Below are 19,126 nucleotides of genomic sequence, written 5' to 3' on the forward strand. Positions count from 1 at the left end.
CCGGGCGGGTGTCAGGCAGCGCGCGGAGGGGGAGCTGTCCCTTATCCTAGGCAGGGCGCCTGGATTGAGAGCCTGTTCTGAAGATTCAATAGAGTATGGCCTTCCTGGGTGAGAAGGCTCGGTGTTCAAGCAGTCGTCTGTGAGGAGTTGTTGAATATGAAAGGTGAACACGACGTCGGACGTTAGTAAAGCCCGACGGATCCCTTGATGTCATGTGATCAGATGCCAGTCGAGTGCATTTAATACTGCTATTATTGCTATATGGCAGGAACTCGGCTGAAAGAGCATTATGAGAAGAAAATTCTCTATAGATATTTGATATAAGTATATAAAGCTTATTGCTGCGCTGTGCGCTGAGATACTCTGTAGGTCTTGTGCAAGAAGATATATATTAGGGATTGACTTTTGTCGACTGTTCTTGTAAAGCACCAAGTTAATCAGACTTCTAAGCTCAGAAACAAGACAGGAAGAGGAGGAGATGTACATATGGAATACAGATCATCCTTGAAAGGCTGTTTAGTTTAAACCTCAGAAGTATTTCTCACCAGGATAGAGCTTCTGGATAGTTAGAAAGTTTAGACAGCAACAAGCAGCTTGTCTACATTGCATGTAATTTTAAGCGGGAAAAAGAAATCAATATAAAGGGTCCTGATCCTGGCATTAGTGTCGGTGATGTTGGGGATATTTAATGAAAGAGCCACGGGCTCAGTAGAGTCTGTTAAGGTGCTAACAGATATAGAAGTCAGGGCAGCCAGTTAGCAGACTAGCCAGCTAACAGCTAAGAAGTTCTTAGAAGAGAGACTAACTGATGTCACTCTAGGCTTACTGGGAGAACTACTATCTACAGCCAGGTATATCAGAATGCATCAGTTCCAATGCACCACCTCTTGTATCCTGTACGTCTTGCATCCTTCTATCTAGATGAGCCTTGTATATCATGCCCTCACTAACATTTGCTAGGGGACCTTCAGGTAGGATCTACCTGCACTTCTTGAAAGATGTTATACACCAACCCTTGCCAAATTGCTTTTCAATAACATGGATAAGTGACAAATCCTAGTTCCACAACGGAGTCACATTAATTGGAGTCTGATAAGACGTGATTCAATCAATCATGATAAATGACGCAGCGCTGGTCTAAAGCCACCATCCGGAATTGCCCTGTCCTGGCTCTGCTACCTGCCAATACTGCTGGAAAAGCGCGGCACTCCACTCACAGGCAGTGCCTCCGCCTGGTAACTCGGCACCGCTCGAGGGGATAGCATTAGGAGCCAAGGGGGCTGCAGTGGTCGCAGTGGCTACACTGGCAAGCGCCCACATGGGAGACGCCTGTCCAGTGGTTGGATTGAATTTTCTGGGGGTTGCTGACACAAAGGGCGAGTATTCCTCGTTGCTTTCCCTTGAGTTGGGTGAATGTTGAATACCATCGTTGTGTACTGGATCATCGAGCACCACGGCGGTATCGAGGTCAGACTGCTCAGGGCTGTTGGTAGATTTGGGTGACGTCGCCATGTGCGCGCCAGGAGTCGCCTGCATCCGCTCCCGAACAGTCAATGCTTGCGCTCGAAGTTCTTCAATATGCCGCCAGCGACGATCACGGTGGATGTCCGGGTCATTGTTCCAGTGGTGATAGACCTCGTCTGCCGCCTTCCACGCGGTACCCGATAGGCCCCATGAGGGTGCGAGACAGAGCTCCAGCAGAAGATAGGCCAAGGCATCCCATTCGACATAGGTTTGAAACAGCCACAACCATCGAGTCCCTTTCTCATACTGTCGCAATATGGACGCGTGATGGAGGACGTCCTCGCAGACCTTCCGGTAGTTGGTCCGCACAGGCATTTCCGGGTTCCGATCCCTTCGTGGCTTGCATACGGCCAACTTCAACTTGATGAGGATGAGACGATTGATGGCGGTGGTGACATAGTCCAGTGGTACTCCTTTGTCGCAGTATGACAAGTACTGTTTCTCTAAGTGCCCTTTGAACTGGTCGATTGCCTTGCACTTCTGCACCTCGCTCAAGATGGGGTACGAGTTGCAGCTACAAAACTTATCCGAAAATACCACCCTCCGTGCAAAGCGGCTTACTTCAAACCGAGCAAGACTGAACAGCATCTCCATCCGTCCCGGTTGAGCCCGCGGGAGCTCACTCATGTTCGGATCCAGGTTGGCGTCGTTGATGTTGGAGGGAAGCTCAGTGGTGAACGCAGACTCCATAATACTAGGCTCTAGGCCATGGTCCTCGGCAATGCGGACGTCCAGCGTGCAAATCTGCCACCAGAGCCGGCGTCGCATTTCCACCTCGAACGGAGCGAGACCCATAGCCGCTCCATCAGTATGAAGACCAATTCTCATAGCGGTCCCAATGGCAACTCCGACGAGGGCGCAAACGTCGGGCCCATTCTCATCACGTCTGCCACAGATCTAGGGCAATGGGTGAGTATTCGTTTGATCATCCGGGCATGAAAGAGACAAGTACCAGATAGAGGGCGAATGCTTGTAGGACCGTCATGTCCACCGAATTCAGGAAATTCGCCTTCAGAAGAGAATGCTCGACTCCTGTCCGATACCTTGGAGGATTTAGCACAGAAAATTCGAAAGGTACAGAAAACCTACCGGCTCAGTAACAATGTCCGGTCCTCGTGAAATTCTCTTTGGCACTCTGCCGCCGACATGGCCACGAAGGTAGAGTAATAGATTGCAAACATCAAGCATTCTGTGGGGGCGTCGAGGATTGGTTGACCGCGAATGAGACTTAGGACCTGTCGTTGCACAGTCGGGACATGAAATATCTTGAGAACCGGGTCTACCACGTCCAGGTATGTCTGCCAGATGGTCGATATCACAGAGGGAGACGGGTGAAGTGGCCCCAGTGGTGGTGAGGGACCCAGGTGGAAGGGGAAAGAATGCCCCAACCGCCCATCGAGGGATCGTGAAGGATTGGATGCTGGGCTGGAGCAGCGCAGGTCATGTTCGACTGCCTAATTGTACCTCTTTAGTACCTGATCCACAGGCCATCCGTATTTCTGTGTTGAATTGATAAATTGTGTGGAGTAATAGGCTTACAGAGCCAACGTGATGGCCTTCCTCTTCCTGGCCGGTGTTGGACAACAGGGGACTGACGGGCAGACGATGCCGGAATTGCGACAGATCGGATTGCAGGGACTGTATGACGCCCTCCAGTCTTTCCACACGAGCCAACAGGGCGCGGTTGGCAGATGCGGCATCTCTGTCCGCTGGTCTCGGTGGTGGATATGTGCACTCTATGCGTGTGCGGATGCAATATGCGCATGGCAGGGATCGGTCACATCTGATCTTACGGCGGCGGCATTCGAGACAAGACCGTCCCGACGCAACGACACGGCGCGGCATGAGCGGCTTCCGGCTTCCAGGGTAAAAGTGTCGACCGGATTCAGCGTTCGGGATGTGTTATGGGCGAATGGACAAGATGGCGCAAGGGCAGAGTAAGCTGGAGGTTGGCGCGATGCCACAAGGAGCCCCTCCGATTGGCTGCAGCGGAGGACGCGGAGGCACCTCCGCTGGTAGCTGTAGGCAATACTAGACTGTAGCTAGATGTCTATGGATAGATCCATTTGTCATCACAGAGAATGGAGTGAAGATAGTTGATACCCTGGTGAAACAGGAGTTGCTTATGTCCAAATAAATCCCTCAAGTTTCTGGCGTCGTTGTGTTGATCGAACAACATATAAATATGTCTTCCTGGCCACTCGAGCCGCTAATCTACAAGCACAAAGAAAAGACTCAATCTCCAGTTAGCTGCCATTGTATCTGCTTAACATTTCGGATTCTTCTTATTGCATTTCTCAGAGATCAAGGAGCTCAAACCTCAACGAAACCAACAACGATCCGGAATGGCCGCCTACAAGAACGTTGCCCTCGTCGGTGTATGTACATTCAAGATCCTTCTTTCGTCAATTACTGACCATCGTCGTTCTACAGGCTAGTGGAAGCATTGGCAAGATCATCCTCCATGGTCTTCTTGCATCGGCAAAGTTCAACATCACCGTCTTGTCTCGTAAGGAGAGCGAGGCGACTTTCCCCGCCGGCGTCACCGTCCGTAAGACGGACTACTCAGAGGCAGACCTTGAGGCAGCATTCAAGGGACAGGACGTTGTCATCTCAGCTCTCGGTGCCATGGGATTTGGCGAGCAGAAGAAGCTTGTCGATGCTGCCGTTCGAGCTGGTGTTCAGAGGTTCCTCCCATCGGAATTCTCGGCTAGTAGCCAAGATGAAGCGGTGCTGCACTTGCTGCCTCTATTTGAACAGAAGAAAGAGCTCATCGAGTATTTAAAAACAAAGGAGACTGAAGGTCTGTCCTGGACCGGCATCGCCACGGCAATGTTGCTCGACTGGGTATGTCATTGAGTAGAACACCATCCTCCAGGTGGTTGCAATACTGATCTCTCGTTTCAGGGGATGGAGAACGGCTTCCTCGAATTTGACATCGCAAACCGTACCGCAACCATCTGGGATGGCGGTAACACGAGCTTCACTCTCACCAATGAGAAACAGCTGGGCGAGGCTGTGGTTTCCGTATTGCAACATCCTCAAGAGACCAGCAACAAGTACCTGTACATTGCTTCTGTTGAGACCACACAGAACAGCATCCTGGCCGCGCTGGAGGAAAACACTAGGACAAAGTGGACTGTCAATGCCACCACAACCGAGGAGCAAGTAGGCGAGGGTGTCAGGAAGCTTGATGCGGGCGACTTCAGCGGTGCCTTTACTCTCGTTCGCGCCACCAGCTTTGGTAACATTCCAGGCCTGCGGGCGAACTATGCCAAAGATGAGACCTTGGCCAATGGTATACTGGGCCTAGAGTTGGAATCCGTGAAGGATACTGTCGAGCGGGTTGTTGCAAAATAGCTCAAACTGAGTAGGTAGCTGCTGTTTGCTGTTCTGGATATGTTACGATCAATGCCATGTTTCAAGCCTAAGGAGCGGGCCACTGCAAGGGAAATATTGCAGTGCGACTGGACGATGAAATGGGCACTGGGCACTGCCGGAGTTTGAAAAGTCAGCTGTATCCAAAGGCTCAGAGTGAAATACGAGCAGTAGTGGCTGTTGTTGAGCAAACAGTACTTATACATTATGCACGACTGGACAATGCAGCTATTAATGACCTACTCCCTAATGTATTGGAGACCTGGTCAGTGGGAACTTTTGCATGGCCATCTCATAGCCTGTCTTGATTATTTTGTGGCACTTACTAACATAATTGACACAATGAGTAAACCTATGAGCCTGGCTTCTGCACGACTAACCTTGATTACTCGCTTTTAGTCTAGTATTGTGCCATATAACATTGTCGAGTCTTTCCATTCCTATTTGAAACACCTGCACGAGCTCATAGAGGGGCTGGAGGCATTAAACAGGGTCCTTGGACTGCTTGTTGACATACTTAATACCTCTCGCTGCTTGAGCTTCCTTTACGACGATGTGACAATGCCTGTCGCTTTGACCAGCGTCATAATTAATGCGAGTGGCTCACGCTAGGATTCACCACTTCAACGCAGTGCTGAGTATGATTAAGACTGGTCATCCTCTGTAACAGTAGCATCCCCTCCCTTGACATTAATTGGACCCGCAAACCCTCTCCAAGTCCTCCCCATCAGATGCCGCAGGCACAGCAAGTCTCCCTCGTCCGGGTAATACAGCCAAGTCGCCCACTTGGCCCATTGCCCTTCTTTCATCTGCGTCCTCGCCCGCTGCCCGATCTTATCCTCGATGAACTCCCCCCGACGCATCGCCAGCCGCGTCGGGAACACCCGGGCCAGATAATGCGCCGTAGAGGCAACATGCGGTTTATCGAACCAGAAAAACAGTGGCGTAAGAGGAATTTTCTTTTCTGGCTCGGACTGGATCACAAAATCCCGCTTTAAGGAGGTGGTGAGTTCCCGTAGAGCTGGATGGTCGGTGACGTGCGGTGAGACCGCATAGCACTTCATGCGTACTGACGGGAAAGAGACATACTTCACCGGCACGGCGTCATCGCCCTCGCTTCCCTGCATGATTTCTAGCAGAGGTTCGAGGGGGATATCCGCCACAAGCGCCCAGTCATGCTGCTGGACCCAGACGTACGGCGTCTCGACAAGCCTCAGGGACGAGCGAACAGCCAGCCCAAACCCCAGCCGGACAGCAGGCTCGATGAATGTGATTTTACGGTTTTCGGTTTGACTAATCAGCAGCTCGACTCTTCCATCGAAGCCGAATTCGGCCTCTCCGGGTGTTTGGCTTACAACCTGGCCATGATGATACGTGTGCAGGATGAACTCCTTGATGTTGTTCTTGTACAGCTCGTAGTTCTCAGCTAGTTCTGGGCTGGCATGGCCTTTTTTCAGACGCAATTGTGAGGTGATGCGCTCAAAGGTGTCGAAGACGACGACCACCCGGGCCTCAGTGAGACCGGCGCAGTGCTGCTGGAAGGACTTTAAGACTGATGCAATGAGATCCGTGGCAGGATTTGATGGAGCTGGTGAGGTTGTGATGATCACCGTCAGCCGGTCCGAAATAGAGGGCATCGAGCAGAGATGTGGAGAGTATAATAGACCGGCTCGTGTTGGATGCGGAGAAAATTTAAGGCAAAAATTATCTTTCTTGGCGTCTTGGCGGGATATTTTTTGATAGTTTGATAGGTCACACTCACAGATGTTTGAAGACGTGATTGACATGAGAGACGTCAGTTGCAGATGGATAGAGAGATGTCTATTAATCCCAGACAGATGGAGAGATGGACAGATGGTCTGAGGTAGAGACAATCCTCTTCGACAGCAAAAGTCACCACTTACCTCTTTTGGATGATTCAGCATGCTTTCTCCTCTCACTAGACCTTCACCAGGAGATAAGCCCTCCAGGATTCTAATATTCAAGTTAATCTACAGTATGGGGATCTAGATTACGAATTACTAGGGATGGAGTGCCTCGTTTTCGCTATATCTACACGTATATCCATCAGATCAATAGTCGCTAAAGAAGAATAGCCTTTGTTCAACTTCGTGCTGCTATTAAATTACTAGCATCTTCCGTCTAATATCGCTTACGATCCACTCTATATAGCGCAGGAGAATGTTCTAGGCCTTCCTCTCTGAAATATTTGGAAGACAAACTGTCCGAGGGATATCATCGTTCTTACAGTAATATGCGCTTCCTTATATCTATAGCGATGATCCGATCTCTACCGGCTGGCTGTCCTGCAGCCACTCTTCCCCTGTCTTCTTGAGCCAGACTATATAACCCTTCTTCCTGTGAAAGGATCCATCTGGCAATTTGTTGCCCGAAACCAGCACAGTCTGCGTGGAGCCAGGCACCGGCTGTACCAAAAGGAAATCAGAAGTCACCACGTCCTTCGTAGTCCATGTTTTCTGCCGCGTTGTGAGAGCGAATTGAGTCCAGGGCCGGTCGCTCCCTTCGGACTGTTGAATTGCATCCTCAGTCTTGATGCGTGCGATGCGTAGCCAAGCGGATACGTCCGCAAAGCTGAAATATTTTCCCTTGACAGACACCCTGCCTCCTCGCCAAACCAATGGCTGTTGTTTCTCAGTAGCAGCGGCAACTCGCAACGGGTGCTGCGGTCCAGATCCTGTTAGATCGGGCATCCAGCACCTATCAGCCATGGTCGAAGGGGAATCGCCGGCCAGAAGGTCAGCGGTAACAATCCCTGCCTCCACACAGTCCTCTATGACAGCCAGCAGAGACCGTCCACGGTCGACTTTGATTCTGTCTCCCCCCTCGACGGAGGAAAGCAGAGCGTATACTCTGTCCTCTTCATTCATCGTGTTTCTCTCCCTTGAAGCTTCCCAGGCCTGAACCAGCGTGAGCCGCGGCGGCTCGTATTCCCTTAATCCGCTCTGCAAGATCCACCTCTCTGTCGATCCCACGACCGTCTGACGCTTCCTGAGGACCCCCTTCCAGACAACTGTGTTGGGATTTGCAACCACTGGGTTCGCTATCGACTTATTTCTGACGCACATTACTCTGGGTCTGTCGACAGCTCCGTATTTGAGCAAGCCAAGTAAGGCATCCATCACTGTGCCGTCAAGCATCTGCTCTTGGGTACACAGCACGCATTGTCTAGCCACCCATGCTTCTTGAAAGGTCCAGACTCTTTTCAGCCACTCGCAAGATACAATCTCCTTCAATACGTCCCTGGAGGCGTTGAGAGCTGCATCTACATGGATCAGCTGGTCCGCTGATGCCACATTGAAGCTGGCCAGGCTCGTCACGTCAGGCACGAGCACTAGGACTTGTGCCGCGTTCTTGTAGTAATCCCTCATGCGCTTGATCTCCGCGTTCTTCTCCTGCTTGTTCTTCTGATCAATGCAATATTGGTCGATCCATATGTATTCGTAACCCAGCCCCGCTGCTCGTGATGTTGCCCATTCCAGCAACTCCTCTTTCCTGAATTGGCTCCAGGTGTACGAAATGATGGCATAGCGTTTCTTCCCGAGCCCCTCCGTTGCCAGTACATCTCGTGTTTGAACGTGTATCAACCTCAAGGGCTTGGTTGTATTGCTGTCGGATTTGCCTGCTTGGGCGAATCTTATGACCGAATCGTGAACCAGCGGAGCCTCCGTGCAGACCAAGACTTCCGCCCTCTTCTTTGACTCCCTTAGGTTCTTGTGGTTTCGCCACATGTCCTGGAAGCCTCCCCAATTCGCAGGTTTGGACTGTTTCCGCTGTGGCACCTCTTCGGTGACCTCGTCCGTCCACCAAATGATATTATCCGACAGAAGAATATTCCCGTCCTCACCCGACGCTACGCACGTGTCTGCTATGCGTATTGTCTCTCGTCCCGCAAGGCTGGTCAAAAAGTCCGTCATAGCGCCCGGGCTCTGCGGTACTCGGTCCACCCATAGCTGCTCATTATCTGTGTAGCTCATAACGGTTGGATATGTACTCCCCTCCTGGCATTCGGATTTTTTATCTGGACGGCTGCCTGCCATGCTGTCAAGAGTGTATACAAGACCACCGATGCCGCAGAAGGGAGCCGCACAGATCTTACACCCAGCGCCATCATCACTCAGTTGCAGATTAGCAGACATTCCCAGCTCGATACCACATAATTCGCCCAGTGCAATGAAGAGCTCAGCCAGTTGAGCTTGTTGCGCTGGTACAATCAACCGATCGCCAACGACTGCCATACTTGTGCTCCACTCAGCGCCATCATCGGCATGTAAGACAATGCGGAGCCTTTTGTTTGCAAATCTGAAGTTTGCAGTTGCGATTGCGGTGTAGATGGCTCCTTGGACAGTGTGCTTCACAACTTTCAACTGAGCAGTAGAATGCAAGTAGTGAGACGTTGTGTTATCTGTTCCCTGAGCACTCCCAATCTCATCGGAGAGGATGACCTCGAATTGTGTGCATGCACCATTTCCCACACCAGGCAGAACACTCCAGCCTACTACGTTGCGTCTGCTCGAGCCTCTGGCACCTTTCCGGTCTATCACTCGCTTCATAGTTGCTATGAACTGCTACCTGTCAGCTAGCTAACCCTGCTTTTATAGGGTCTGCTGCTGCGATGTTGAAGCTCTCAGCTGACAAATCCACAAAGGGGACTTGAAAGATAGGGAAAGAATTAACACCGATATCCTCCAGTTGACTGGCATTATTAATAATACATCGCTCGTTGAATTCTGGGTGGAAATAACATAAGCTGACATATTAGGCAGCAACTGGGCACCCAAGGTACCGTGGCGTTGCGGCGCGTCATCTGGGTAAGATGTCAGCCTTCGTGGGCTAAGTCGTAAGTCTAGGTTGGCTGCGTTCTTATGCAGCTGCAGCTCTTCGTCATGGGACCTTCCGTCTGTCTTTGCACGTAGTATATATAAAGAGTGTCATATAGTCCTTGGCCCGTCAAATCTGGTGGGTGGGCTTATACATAGCTGAAGTATCTTTTCTGAAGCAGTAGTAAGCCGAGGAACTCGCTCGACCAGGCTTCATGTTCCAATATAACTGTACGCATGGTTTAAGTAGATAAAGTGGATCATTTGGGTCTGGCATCTACGATGTAAGGAAAGGCTAAGCTGGGGAGTGAAATCAATTGTCGAACCCCGAACTGCTATGGTGGTCTCCCAAATCAAAGTGTCTCAATCGAGTGTACAGTCCTCTCACTTCTCCTGCGAATCATCAGACTTGATAGTGGTGGCCTTTTTCTCTTTCCATTCCTGCGCGACGGCCTCCCACTCCTTCACTTCGTTTTCCCGCAAATCGCCAGGGAAAAAGGTGCCGATCATACTCTTCCCCAGCTTCTCATATCTCCTCTCCACTTCTAGCAAAGTCTTCATTACTTTGACCTCACCCACAACACCAATGAACTCAAGAGGAACACCGTATGCAGCGGGGGTCCGCTTCCAGCCCGCAACAAGGATGTTCTGAAGCATTCCTATCCCTCCAACAGCAATCAAGTACCAGGAGTCATCTTGCAGAGCGGATGCGGTGATGAGGAGCGCAATCCACATGACCCCCAGGCCGATGGTGGCCAGCTGCGCAAAGACGGTGATGGACGGGGAGTCGATCTTGGCAAAACCCGTAGCGAGGTCCTCCAGGTCCAGTCCGTGGCCATGACTGATGATGGCAATCGCATGCTGGGCCCCGTTTCCGCGCGTCAAGACAAAGTTCTTCTTGTCTCGAGCGTCCAGACGGCGACAAGCCCACTTCTCGACCTTCCACTGCCCCAGCGCCCCGGTGACGTAGCAGAGAATGGTGGCTGCCCCCGTGATCATCAGGATGCCCCAATCTCCCCGCAGACCCAATGGTATGGCAGCGATTCCCAGTTGAACCACAGTGACAATGAGGCCCGACCAGTGGAGCAGATCGTGGCCGGGCTCTCCATGCGGTTGCTTGGTGCTTGGCTGCCAGAAACTGACGACTAATCCCGCTTGCGAAGGACGGGGTACTCTGCTCCCCGATCCGGTGCATTCTCTCTCCGCGCGCTGCCGGTCAAAGTCCCAGCGAGCCTGGAGGAGAGACTCTGTTTTCTCCTGGACCGGCTTTCCCATCCAGGACTCGTAATCTCGCATGATGCGGCCGAGAACCCAGGAGTTGTTTCCCCGGACGTAACCATTCCTGCCGTTGATAAGGCAGCAGGCTGTGTCGGCGTCCGGCATCAGCCTGTACTCGCCGAGCGCAGAACATATGGACGAGGTCGCATAAGAAACCCATCCTTAGAGCAGATGAGCAAAAAGTCTCGCGTGTGACGTTGTTCGACGTACCAAATGAGAAGGCAACTGGAGTAATCCAGCCCCCCGCCAGCTGTGCGAGAGCGCGGTGGATCAAGTCGCCTCCGATCAAGAGCAGGATAGTAAAGGCATAATTCGACGGATTAGACCACTCATCCGCAAAAGCAGCGCTTGCAGCCCCTGGGTCAAAGTCACGGCGGGGGAAGAGGTGTCGAAGAGCCGGGGCCATGGAGGAGTTTCTTGCAAAGGTGTATAGTATAATATTAATGCTTACAGAGGGGAAATCACTAGATAGATAAAGGACTTCAAGAGTCAATGCTCGTTGCAGAACTCAAATGGATGTGGCACAGCAGGGCTGAGCAGGGCTGACAATAGTGCGGGGCTATGCTTAGTAGGTATTAGTTTTTAGGAATCACAGCAGTGTAGACAGTGTGCATGAGGCTGTGCCTCTGTTGTAGGTAGTCATCATCCTGTTCTTCCTCCATCTTATACGAGAATCCCTGCTAGCCGCGGTTTCAGCCAGCCACTCCATTTTCTACAAGAGACTAGTGAGAAACATACATTTCCATCACTGCATATAATACATCCAAATCAACCACAGGTGTTCTGTATTACTTAGTGTACTCTTCATTCAAATATCCTCAAACATTGCCATACATGCAAGAAGAGTCTACAGATGCGCTACGCCGTTGCAGCCACTCTGTATGGCTCACAGAGAGAACTGTGCATTTTGTAATACTAAGGCAGTTGCTAATAATGAAGAGTAATTTGCTATCGCCATTACATAACAAACCAGGCAGTATCACTCTCAAGTAGGTGCACGTCCAGCAACTCGTCCCCATATGGTTCCTGAGCTCGGATTCTCGCCACCGAGAGGTGCTCAAACCAGTAAATGCCATTCCCAGGGGAGCGATTGAACAAGCCCACGGCTGCCGGACAAGTCTTTCCGCCTACTTTAGGGACCTTTGACAATATCACGGCATACTGCCTTTTGGCCCACCGAACGTTGCTTGGCGGGAACTGGAGGACCAGCCCTTTGCCATGAGAGTTGCTCCCCCTGGCGGCTGGTACTCTGCATTGGACCTCGCAGCCATGCCGAAGGGCTCCAAGGGACACACTTTCATCGGCCAAGTCCATTAGAAGGCCCGGATAACGAACCGGAAGGCCGGCCTGGCCATTCATCTTTTTGAGAGTAACAGTCCCGCACCCGTCCGGACACGTCAACAGAGGAGTGCGAAAGTTGAGCAACGACTTTGGAGCCCACCTGTATCCCGCCTTGTCGAGGCGCTCATAATTATTGAATATCAAGCACATGTCGAACGTCCCCAGTTGCTCCAAGAAAGCAGCCATGCGGTCCCTTGCAACTTCTTCATCCTCATCGCCTGAAATCGCCAGGATCCTGTGAAGATCGATGTTGATGATCGTCGCCATGCACACCGTCTCATCCGCGAGTCGTGTACTCCTGCGTGGTGACAAATGGTGCGAGAGAGGTTTGTAGAGCATCCACTTGTCCTTGTCTTGGACTTGCTTCATAAGATTCCTCAATGAAGAGTACAGGTCAAGCAGCCTTGAATTCGCCGCGAAGGGGAACCCCAGATACTTTCCTGTCTTTTCCAGGTGTTCTCGATTATAGGCCGCGAACTCTTCTGCCAGTACTTCTAACTCGACTGGCCGATCGGAGAACTGTATGTACACCGTGGATGGCAGAAACCCTTCTTGGTGAGTCCAGAGACGCTTGATCCAGTTGGACAGATACAGACGAGCGACTTTCTCCAGCACCGGAGCGGTGGAGGGAATTTTCTGGAGCCCCTTGTCTAGCACCAAGACAGCTTTCGCGTTCGAATAGACATGACGCATATTCAGGATCGCCTTGCGCTTGCGGTCTTTGTCTAACGCAGGGACGCCTGCAATCCCTTTTAGTCTCCGAACTCGTCCAGGCACTCGGATGAAGTAACGTACACAATGTGTCCATCCAAAAGCCCACTCCATCCGAGAGATTGGGATTCGCTGGGGTAGGTTCTCGGCCCTCCCACCGCACATTTTCCACAAAGTGCGTAATACGGTCTAACTGGCATTCAGGGAGCCAATTCGCCGTCCGATTTCCCATGCCATCAGCCCACCTATTGACCAAGTGGTTAGCAGACTCACATTCATGAGCACGAGGGACGGTATAAGTGGAGAATAGAGGGGAAGTTCGAAGGCACCATGCTTACACATGTGATATAGCCACATAATCAGGCCTCCGGGTGCCACTTAAATGGTATTCCACCGACCAAAGTTTGCGCAGCCCTTTGACCCAAAGCGCAATCGGGATTGCATTCTTGTCGATGATTCTCGCAATAGCATCTTCCCATCCCGTCTGGCCTCTTTCGGGTCCCAGCTGTCCACCGTAGTTGATCGACTGTCCCGTCGGACAGTTGGCCTTGTGCCATGGAGCCACATGCCGGGGGTGATAAAGCTCTGTAGGGAATTCTTCGAGGCAACGCTCCCTGACACACTTTGAATGACGATCCAGCTCGTCGGGATCCAAACCAGGAGACGCTGCAATGTAGTAGTGGCCATCGATCGAGAGGTCTTTCATGATGGTAGTCGCGTCAGCGAGACACCACTGGCGTTGTAGACGTCTAGCTAAGATCTCGGAGCGAGCGTTCAGCCACGGGTTCATAATGCCGATCCCGCGGGGCTCGCAGACACTGATCGCGGCGCTGCGGAGGGAGAAGACCAGGGCGATCATAGTGGTTGAGATCTCCTCCCGTACTGGCCACCGCTGTGGCTTGTCGTTTCCCCATAATTTCCTCTCATCATCTGGTGTGCAGAAGCAGTCGAGGATCTGTCGAGCTCTCTCAAACATCTGGTTCAGTGCCGTCCATGCCCGTGGCTTATCCTGGATCCCATCTCTCCATTCCCTCAGCTTGCATGGAAGGTTTGATGTGTTGACAATCCTGACTAGTCTTTGTTTCCTGTCGTCTTGTGATATTCTGGCAAACTCCACTTCTCCAGGGTCTGCCAGATCTCTTACCTCGAGGAAATCCTCTGTCTCGGCACTGACACCGCCCATTTTCAACACTTCAATGACCAGTCCAAAGAAGAGCCACGTCTGGAAGAACTCCTCGACTTTCGAGTCAGTCCCTTTCAATCTAAACCCATTGCCCTCGAGATATCCCTCTTTGGTGGTGTCGCCGTCAGGAAGCTGGTCGTTGGTCCAGCCTCTCCGCTCAGGGTAGTCTAGAAAGCCTTTGTGATCATACCAAGCCCCTGGGGGAGCATTGTACGGAGCAACAATAAAGTGCTTTTCTCCTCCGGGTAGGGGTAAATGCTCCATAATTCCTTTTACCGGGTTTGTCGTTCTTCGGCAGCTTGTTCTTTGGAGGCGACTGCAGTATAGTTGCAGAGTGAGACAAGTCCTTCCCTTGATCTTGCCTGTACCTTTCTGTCCAGTACTATAATTAAGTAAGAAGCGATATATATGTATGATATCGTCCGTAGGGGCCGATCTGGGTGTGGCTGGCTGACCGTCCCACTACGACTCAGCCCACGTCGTTGGCATCAGCAAGATGAGACACTCTCATCCTATCGGGTCCCGTGTACTCACAGCACATCATGGGTCTGTCTTTCACTGATCTGAGTGGAGATTATAGTCAAAACAGTCATAAGTAGCAGCTTTGTCGCTGATTCAGGGTGGACATGGGCACCAAAGAAGTATGTCAAATCTGCCTTTATCAGTCTGACCATCCAGACATCTCTCTCTGTAAATGCATGGCATTTCTCATGAATCACATTAATTATCCCCTAACACCAATCAAACTGCTCTGTTAAGCGCCTTTGAATTACTCAGCTCTAAGATGTTAATTGGCTTCTCATTGCCATCTAGATAAGCAGACCTCTCTCTGTAAACACATGGTAAGCCCTTCCTAGAGCTCCTTTAGGGGTCTCACTGCAATCACGCCAAGTTTATCTATCCTCATGCAGGGAGTCAATCAACTTGACTGCACGGTCTGTCTTCACTACCTATTATATCCTAAAATAAGCTTAATTTATGTGGTCGGGTGGGTGAACCGGTTTAACATACAATCTTCATATAGCTAGTCACCATATTATTGAGTAAAATATAGACATCCTAGTATTATGGCCATTACTAGGAGATAGGGGTATATCTGAATACTACCTTGGTAAGTCCGTCATCCGCACTCAGCCAGATGGATATATATCACACTATACAACCCAAATTCCAACATGGACAACCATCCCCACCGACAAATCCGCGCCAAATACACTGTCTACCAAGCCTACACCTCCTCCATCGCAGACGCCGCTCTGGATGCCCAAAGATTCGTCCCTCCGTTCTCCCGCACACACATAACCTGGGTTAAAGCCTCCTTTCTGTGGATGGCGTATCGAAGCGGCTGGGCCCGGAAACCCAAGCAGGAACGCGTCCTGGCCATTTAGATTACGTGGGAAGGCTTCGAGTGGGCTTTGCGGCAGTCTTGTATATCACATTATCCCGGGCAGGACGCGGAGGAAAAGGCGATGTGGTAGGAGCGGCTGCGAAGGAGTCCAGTGCGGGTGCAGTGGGATCTGAAGCGGGACTTTCGGTTTAGGAGGTTGGATTATCGGTCTATTCGGATTGGACTGAGTGCGGAGGCAGTGGGTAGATATGTGGATGGGTGGATTGTTGGGATTGCCGAGAGGGAGGTTGAGAAATGTCTGGAGGAGGCGAGGTTGTTGCCGGTGGAAGAGGTATATCCATTGTCTGAGGAGCTGGAGGAGATTCTGGATGCTAGTAGATAAGCTGTAGCATCCCCAGGTATTATGATTGATTCATATCAACTGAGGAGGGTCATGTTTACATCACTATTCGTCGTGATCAATCATACTGTGAGAGAATGAAAGGCGGTTTATTGCTATCTTCCCAGGTAAATTATACCGGATTACCGGCTAATGACATTCCTCTTCTGGATTTATCGAGTAAAAACCCTGCTTGAGCATAGCTCAGACTAACAAGAAGATCGACAGCCACTTTCCAGGTCCGGATCAGGTTGGCAGGCTTCCATACCTACGATGCCACGGGCATGATCCCAGACCGGTTTCTTCCTAAGATCCTATTACAATCATACTTCATGAGAAGGCTACACTCACTGACTTGTATCCAAAAGTCCCGGTCCAGTAGTATCCCTTATAATCAACCAATGCTACAGCCAATCATGCTCCCACGTGGAGATCGACATGTGGAGATCCTGTCAAGACGAAGCCTGTTTAAATGACTCACGATACTTCACCCATGGTACGCGGAAGATCGACCAGATGCATACTCAATAAGGCACCTAATCAGGCCAAATTTATACTAGGGTCTCAGTCCCAGTCCCTTTGGCACGGGCATGATTAACTCATCCTGACTTCGTATAAAACCCTACCACAATCCCTGCCTGTCAACAATAAATATCTGAATCGAGAATCAAGTCCTCAAGATGAAGGGTATCTGTTCAATTGCCTGGCTAGTTCCGCTCTTGGAACTGGCTGCTGCCACGCGAGCACCCATCAAGAAGACCCTGACCGGTCATATTGACCCTTCCCAGGTCTTCTCCTTTGTCTACGCTCCATTCGAAGTGGAAGTGGGGACAACTTCCATCTCCGTTGTGCAGAGCTACTCGAAGAAGGGGCAGGGAAATGCCCTTGATCTGGGGATCTTCGATCAACGGGGATACCAGATGATGGATGCAGTGAATGGCACCACGGGCTCTCGAGGCTGGTCCGGTGGTTTCAGGTATGTCTTTCCCAAGTCCATCTATACCGGTCCCCCCCCATCTGACAAGGCAGAAACAACTTCACCATCACTCCCTCCTGGGCTACCCCCGGCTACAACCCCGGCGCCGTCGAACCGGGCACCTGGAACGTCGTCCTGGGCCCCTACACATCCGTCCCTGAAGGGATCGACTGGCAGCTCGACATCGAAATGTCCTTCGACCCCGTCGACTCGTGGTTCTCCCCATACTACGCCACCACTGACATGAACCCCCTCTGCAACGGCTGCCAGGAAGACTCGTCGTTCACCTGGATGCGCGGCGACTTCCACATGCACACCGTCTACTCGGACGGTAAATACACACCGGACCAGCAAATCCGGAACGCCCTGTCCCGCAATCTATCCTTCATCTTCTTCAGCGACCACAACACCGACACCAGCAATCAGATCGTCGGCGCCTACCAGGCATCGCTCGCCCCAGATCTGCTCATCGGCCGCGCCATCGAGGTCACCACCCGCTACGGCCACTGGCAGGCTGTCGGTCTCGACCGCGACCAGATCATCGAGTGGCGGTACACGCCCGACGACAACCCTGGCTTCGCTGCCGCCGCGCACCAGGTCCACCGCGCCGGTGGCTTCGTCTCAGCCAACCATCCCTTTGCCGCTTGCCCCGCGTGTGACTGGGGTCTCGGGTGGGAGGAGAATGACGCGGTGGAGGTATGGAATGCGCAGTGGGATGAACCGGATCAGCAGGCCGTCCAGAAGTGGCATGAACTGCTTGTAGATGGGAAATTCATGACCGCCATCGGAGGGAGCGATTCTCACTCTCCTCCGTCGCTGAACGGGTGGCCGACGACCGTCGTCAAGGCGAGAGGACGCAGCCAGGCTGCTATTGTGGAGGGTGTCAAGGCTGGCCGCGCGTATCTGGTTCAAGGGCCGGGCATGGACGTCGCGTTTGAGGTGCAGATTCCCTCGCTGTCGGCGCCCGCGCAGATTGGTGACAGGCTCCGGACGACTGCGGCGGGTGCCAATGCTATCTTTTCGGCTGAGGGGCTGTCGAACCTCAAGGCTTGCTTTATTTCCGATAAGGGGTATTTCTACAATACTACCATTGAGGATACAGTACAGATCAAACGGGGCGTGCCGTCCGGGGCCAAGTTTGTTCGGGTGGAGGTTCGCAATGGCACGACAGAGGAAGTGCTTGCCTTGACCAACCCGGTTTGGTTCTTGGGCTGATTGGTGCTAGTGAAAAGGAATCTACCGGACGAGCTTCTAGCCTGAACCACTGATTTGCTGTTTGTTTTGGACGGGATAGCATCGTAGCACACTAGCTGAATCAGTGCAACGTCGATCAACTCTCCCGCCTCGTAGCCCTTCTTCCTCTCAGAAGATTAGTTAGTGCATGGAAAGGCTGAGGACTACGTCTGCAGAAGCGGAGATATAGGCCCATTCATGATTAGGGACGAGTTGGCATCAAATCGGACTCGTAACCACGGTTATATCTCTTCCTCTCTACACAACTACAAGTATGGCAGCACAAGCGTACACCATCCGAGCCAGCTATAGCTGCCATCATTGCTCCCGTGCTGTCCACCAGATCTTCTTAGTTGTCACTGTCGCATTAGGACAGGGTTAGGGTTGATCGAAAGCGTGTATAGTTCGGTGTGAGTATGATCAGCAGGAAGGAGCACAGCAAGTCTTTGATTCAGGTAATCAAATTGCAGTTTTGGAGACTAGTGGAATTACAATGCCAGTTTGTTGGACACCCTATAACTTTATTAGAACAGCACAGCTCGTTCAAGCACAATGCCTCGATTAGAGTACATAATTGAATGGAGGTTGCGTGAACGCTGGCAGAGTTCGACCGGGAACTTACGATATCAACAATGATTAAAGCGTAAAGGTACATCAATTGTCCTCGAGCTCTGTTGACATTTAAGCTATAATGCGAAGAAAATCCAAAGAGTCAGCCCAGGTAGAGAGGTGACATGAAACAACCTCACTATGATCTCTTGCTTTGCGTGTAGTGATTATTACCATGAAGAGGAATGAGGCGTCAGACCCAGGATACAGATATAACCACTTTGTTCACCCCAGACTCCCAGCGCAATCAAACCTTCTCGCACGTAGACGCATAGCCATCAAACTCCGTAGGAATGACACTATCCCAAAGCTCCGATCCCTTAAGATA

At 51.4% G+C, this 19,126-nt stretch overlaps 8 protein-coding genes across 8 annotated transcripts; 3 read left to right on the plus strand and 5 right to left on the minus strand.

The window, feature by feature from the left end:
* Positions 1-1,137: 1,137 nt before the first annotated feature.
* Positions 1,138-3,369, minus strand: CDV56_100354 (uncharacterized protein; the record flags this gene model as incomplete). The annotated part of the gene is made up of 4 exons (XM_026753973.1): positions 1,138-2,421; positions 2,477-2,567; positions 2,614-2,978; positions 3,064-3,369. 4 exons carry the CDS (start codon positions 3,367-3,369, stop codon positions 1,138-1,140), a joined length of 2,046 nt encoding a protein of 681 aa, XP_026611327.1.
* Positions 3,370-3,869: 500 nt separating this feature from the next.
* On the plus strand, positions 3,870-4,884 carry CDV56_100802 (aromatic alcohol reductase; the record flags this gene model as incomplete). The annotated part of the gene is made up of 3 exons (XM_026754421.1): positions 3,870-3,902; positions 3,958-4,371; positions 4,432-4,884. 3 exons carry the CDS (start codon positions 3,870-3,872, stop codon positions 4,882-4,884), a joined length of 900 nt encoding a protein of 299 aa, XP_026611328.1.
* A 662-nt stretch (positions 4,885-5,546) lies between these two features.
* CDV56_101048 (uncharacterized protein) lies at positions 5,547-6,539 on the minus strand (the record flags this gene model as incomplete). Its single annotated transcript, XM_026754667.1, has 1 exon — positions 5,547-6,539. One exon carries the CDS (start codon positions 6,537-6,539, stop codon positions 5,547-5,549), a length of 993 nt encoding a protein of 330 aa, XP_026611329.1.
* Positions 6,540-7,172: 633 nt separating this feature from the next.
* On the minus strand, positions 7,173-9,473 carry CDV56_101300 (HET domain protein; the record flags this gene model as incomplete). The annotated part of the gene is made up of 1 exon (XM_026754919.1): positions 7,173-9,473. One exon carries the CDS (start codon positions 9,471-9,473, stop codon positions 7,173-7,175), a length of 2,301 nt encoding a protein of 766 aa, XP_026611330.1.
* A 651-nt stretch (positions 9,474-10,124) lies between these two features.
* Positions 10,125-11,424, minus strand: CDV56_101724 (uncharacterized protein; the record flags this gene model as incomplete). The annotated part of the gene is made up of 2 exons (XM_026755343.1): positions 10,125-11,179; positions 11,229-11,424. The coding sequence occupies 2 exons, from the start codon at positions 11,422-11,424 to the stop codon at positions 10,125-10,127; spliced, it is 1,251 nt and encodes a 416-aa protein (XP_026611331.1).
* Positions 11,425-11,975: 551 nt separating this feature from the next.
* Positions 11,976-14,517, minus strand: CDV56_101974 (uncharacterized protein; the record flags this gene model as incomplete). The annotated part of the gene is made up of 3 exons (XM_026755593.1): positions 11,976-13,099; positions 13,155-13,315; positions 13,409-14,517. The coding sequence occupies 3 exons, from the start codon at positions 14,515-14,517 to the stop codon at positions 11,976-11,978; spliced, it is 2,394 nt and encodes a 797-aa protein (XP_026611332.1).
* A 911-nt stretch (positions 14,518-15,428) lies between these two features.
* CDV56_102444 (uncharacterized protein) lies at positions 15,429-15,641 on the plus strand (the record flags this gene model as incomplete). The annotated part of the gene is made up of 1 exon (XM_026756063.1): positions 15,429-15,641. One exon carries the CDS (start codon positions 15,429-15,431, stop codon positions 15,639-15,641), a length of 213 nt encoding a protein of 70 aa, XP_026611333.1.
* Positions 15,642-16,660: 1,019 nt separating this feature from the next.
* CDV56_102600 (PHP domain protein) lies at positions 16,661-18,171 on the plus strand (the record flags this gene model as incomplete). Its single annotated transcript, XM_026756219.1, has 2 exons — positions 16,661-16,956; positions 17,010-18,171. 2 exons carry the CDS (start codon positions 16,661-16,663, stop codon positions 18,169-18,171), a joined length of 1,458 nt encoding a protein of 485 aa, XP_026611334.1.
* Positions 18,172-19,126: the final 955 nt, after the last annotated feature.

This window comes from Aspergillus thermomutatus, assembly GCF_002237265.1.
Source record: "Aspergillus thermomutatus strain HMR AF 39 chromosome Unknown NODE_234, whole genome shotgun sequence".
NCBI classification, from domain to species: Eukaryota; Fungi; Ascomycota; class Eurotiomycetes; order Eurotiales; family Aspergillaceae; genus Aspergillus; species Aspergillus thermomutatus.